Genomic DNA, 1961 nt, shown 5'->3' with positions numbered 1-1961 from the left:
GCAGTCCACTAGTGAAATCTCTACAAAGACTTATATTTAGGAACGGAGGGAGTACCTTGCAACATGTCAAATGCATTTTTCATTTTCTGATGCTATATAGCATTTCACAATGATTTTCTATGTATGATATGTAGCAAGACCTACGTACACATACAGAATCTGTAACAATGTATGCGCCATTGTACAAAAGAATCTATTCTGATATATCCACCACGTGGATGGATGAAGATAAATATCATCATAATTAACCTATGATAATTTAGACGTGCATTTGCACGTGCAAGCTTACACTGAGAAAAATAGTCAAGCATAAATCATCGCCCCAAACTATCAGATTCTGTAACGAAATACGCATAGGAGAAATCAACGGATCAGATTATCAATTATGTAACCAAGATACGCAGCTATATTGCCCCCAAACCACTTCCAAAATCCACACTAGTAGTAGTACTAGTACTGTTTATCAACAACCCAACCATCGAACGATGAACCAACGAAGAAGAAGAACACAACCGCCATGTCCATCCCAGCGGCAGCACACGCACCATCATCAGATCCTGCGAACCGACGACTGCGAGCCAACCCTCCTGCCCTTGGCCGCGGAGAGCTTGGCGGCAGGGGCGCAGGACGACGCGGCGGAAGGCTTCTTCATCTCCTTGCTGCTCCTCAGGGAGGACCTCATGGCGCTCAGGCCGCCGCCGGCCCTGTAGCTCTGCGAGAACTCTGCCGCCGCTGCTGCCGGCATCGACCTCCTCAGTAGGGACTCGGGGGGTCCGGCCGCCTTCTTGGCGACCCGCCTCTTCGACAGCTCCACGGCCACGCAGGGGTCCTCGGCCATGGCCCCCGCCTCCTCCTCGCCGGCGGCGTACCAGCCGTGCTTCCGCTTGAGCCGCTCGTTGCGCCGTGCCGAGTAGAGGTCGTAGAGCCTGCCCCTCTCGAACAACGGGCAGGTCGGCGCCACCGCCGCCGATGTCCAGTCACCCGTGGTCGCGTCGGCGAGGTTGAAAGGCGCCTCCTCCTCCTCGTCGCCGTCGTCGTGGAAGAAGAGGTTCTCCTTCCCCGCAGCTCTTGTCGCACCGGTGAAGTCCGGCTTCTGCCGCGGACTGGTCTCGAGGTAGGAGGAGTAGGACGGCGGCGGCAGAGCCGAGATGGACGAGCGCATCGGAGTCTGAGCTTTCTTGCTAAATCCTGCACAACACGGGAACAAATCCGTGAGAATTCAGAAATTAACAATTTTATTCTACGGTTGTACCAAAAAGCAGAACTGATCTGGACTAGTGAGGATTTTATCATCAGAGAAACAGGACTCGCTGCCGAACCAGGGAGGATTTTTGAACGGATCTGGCAAGGAAACAATCTGGTTGCTGATGGAGGCCGTATAAATAATAAAACGGCAGTATCGTGAGGCATCGAACAACCGGATCGAAACGCGAACGGGAGAAACGGAGCGGAACCAAAGAAAGCCGACGCGGGGATCCGAGCGGAGGAACGTGATACCTGGCGAGGGAATGTGGACGGAGGACGCCAAGGGCGGGCGTCCGGCGGCGGCTAGGCTCGGTCGCGGGCGGAGCCGACGCGGGGAGACGGCGAGCGGCGGCCGGCGGTCCATGGATCGATCGGCCAACCAAGGCGAGGAAAGGCGGATCTGATTGGGGGCAAACAAGAAGACGACTTGTGAGAACCGAAATGAACAACCGAGAAGATCAAGAAGACGCCGCCAAGGAACCCTTCGGGAAAGCGAGATATCAAAACCTACCCGGTCGGCGGCGGCGGCGGCGGTGTGGTGGATTTCTCTCTCCTCTGGTCGATGACGAGGTTTTAATAAGGGGAGGGGAGGAAGTGGTGGGCGCAGGGGAGGCTCCAACGGTCTGATTCGGTCTTTTGAATTGTCCCTACCCCAACGGGCTGTGAGCGGACGCGTCGAGGCGGGCGTGATGGTCCTATTTTTATCTTTCCAATTT

The 1961-nt window shown here is 55.1% G+C and overlaps 1 protein-coding gene across 1 annotated transcript; it reads right to left on the bottom strand.

Moving 5' to 3' along the window:
- Positions 1-383: 383 nt before the first annotated feature.
- LOC123429757 lies at positions 384-1624 on the bottom strand. The gene is made up of 2 exons (XM_045113757.1): positions 1498-1624; positions 384-1188 (listed from the first exon to the last, which is right to left on the bottom strand). The coding sequence occupies exons 1-2, from the start codon at positions 1607-1609 to the stop codon at positions 551-553; spliced, it is 750 nt and encodes a 249-aa protein (XP_044969692.1). The 5' UTR covers positions 1610-1624; the 3' UTR covers positions 384-550.
- Between the last annotated feature and the right edge of the window lie 337 nt (positions 1625-1961).

The sequence above is a fragment of the Hordeum vulgare genome, chromosome 2H (assembly GCF_904849725.1).
Source record: "Hordeum vulgare subsp. vulgare chromosome 2H, MorexV3_pseudomolecules_assembly, whole genome shotgun sequence".
NCBI classification, from domain to species: domain Eukaryota; kingdom Viridiplantae; phylum Streptophyta; class Magnoliopsida; order Poales; family Poaceae; genus Hordeum; species Hordeum vulgare.
Note: the sequence above shows the minus strand (reverse complement) of the source record. Positions and strands in the feature narration are given on the sequence as shown.

Excerpts from the sequence above, each read along its gene's own strand:
- LOC123429757 (XM_045113757.1), bottom strand. The coding sequence starts at position 1,609 with ATGGACCGCCGGCCGCCGCTCGCCGTCTCCCCGCGTCGGCTCCGCCCG. Across the intron at positions 1,189-1,497 it reads CGTCCACATTCCCTCGCCAG|GATTTAGCAAGAAAGCTCAG; the intron begins GTATCACGTTCC and ends CGTGTTGTGCAG.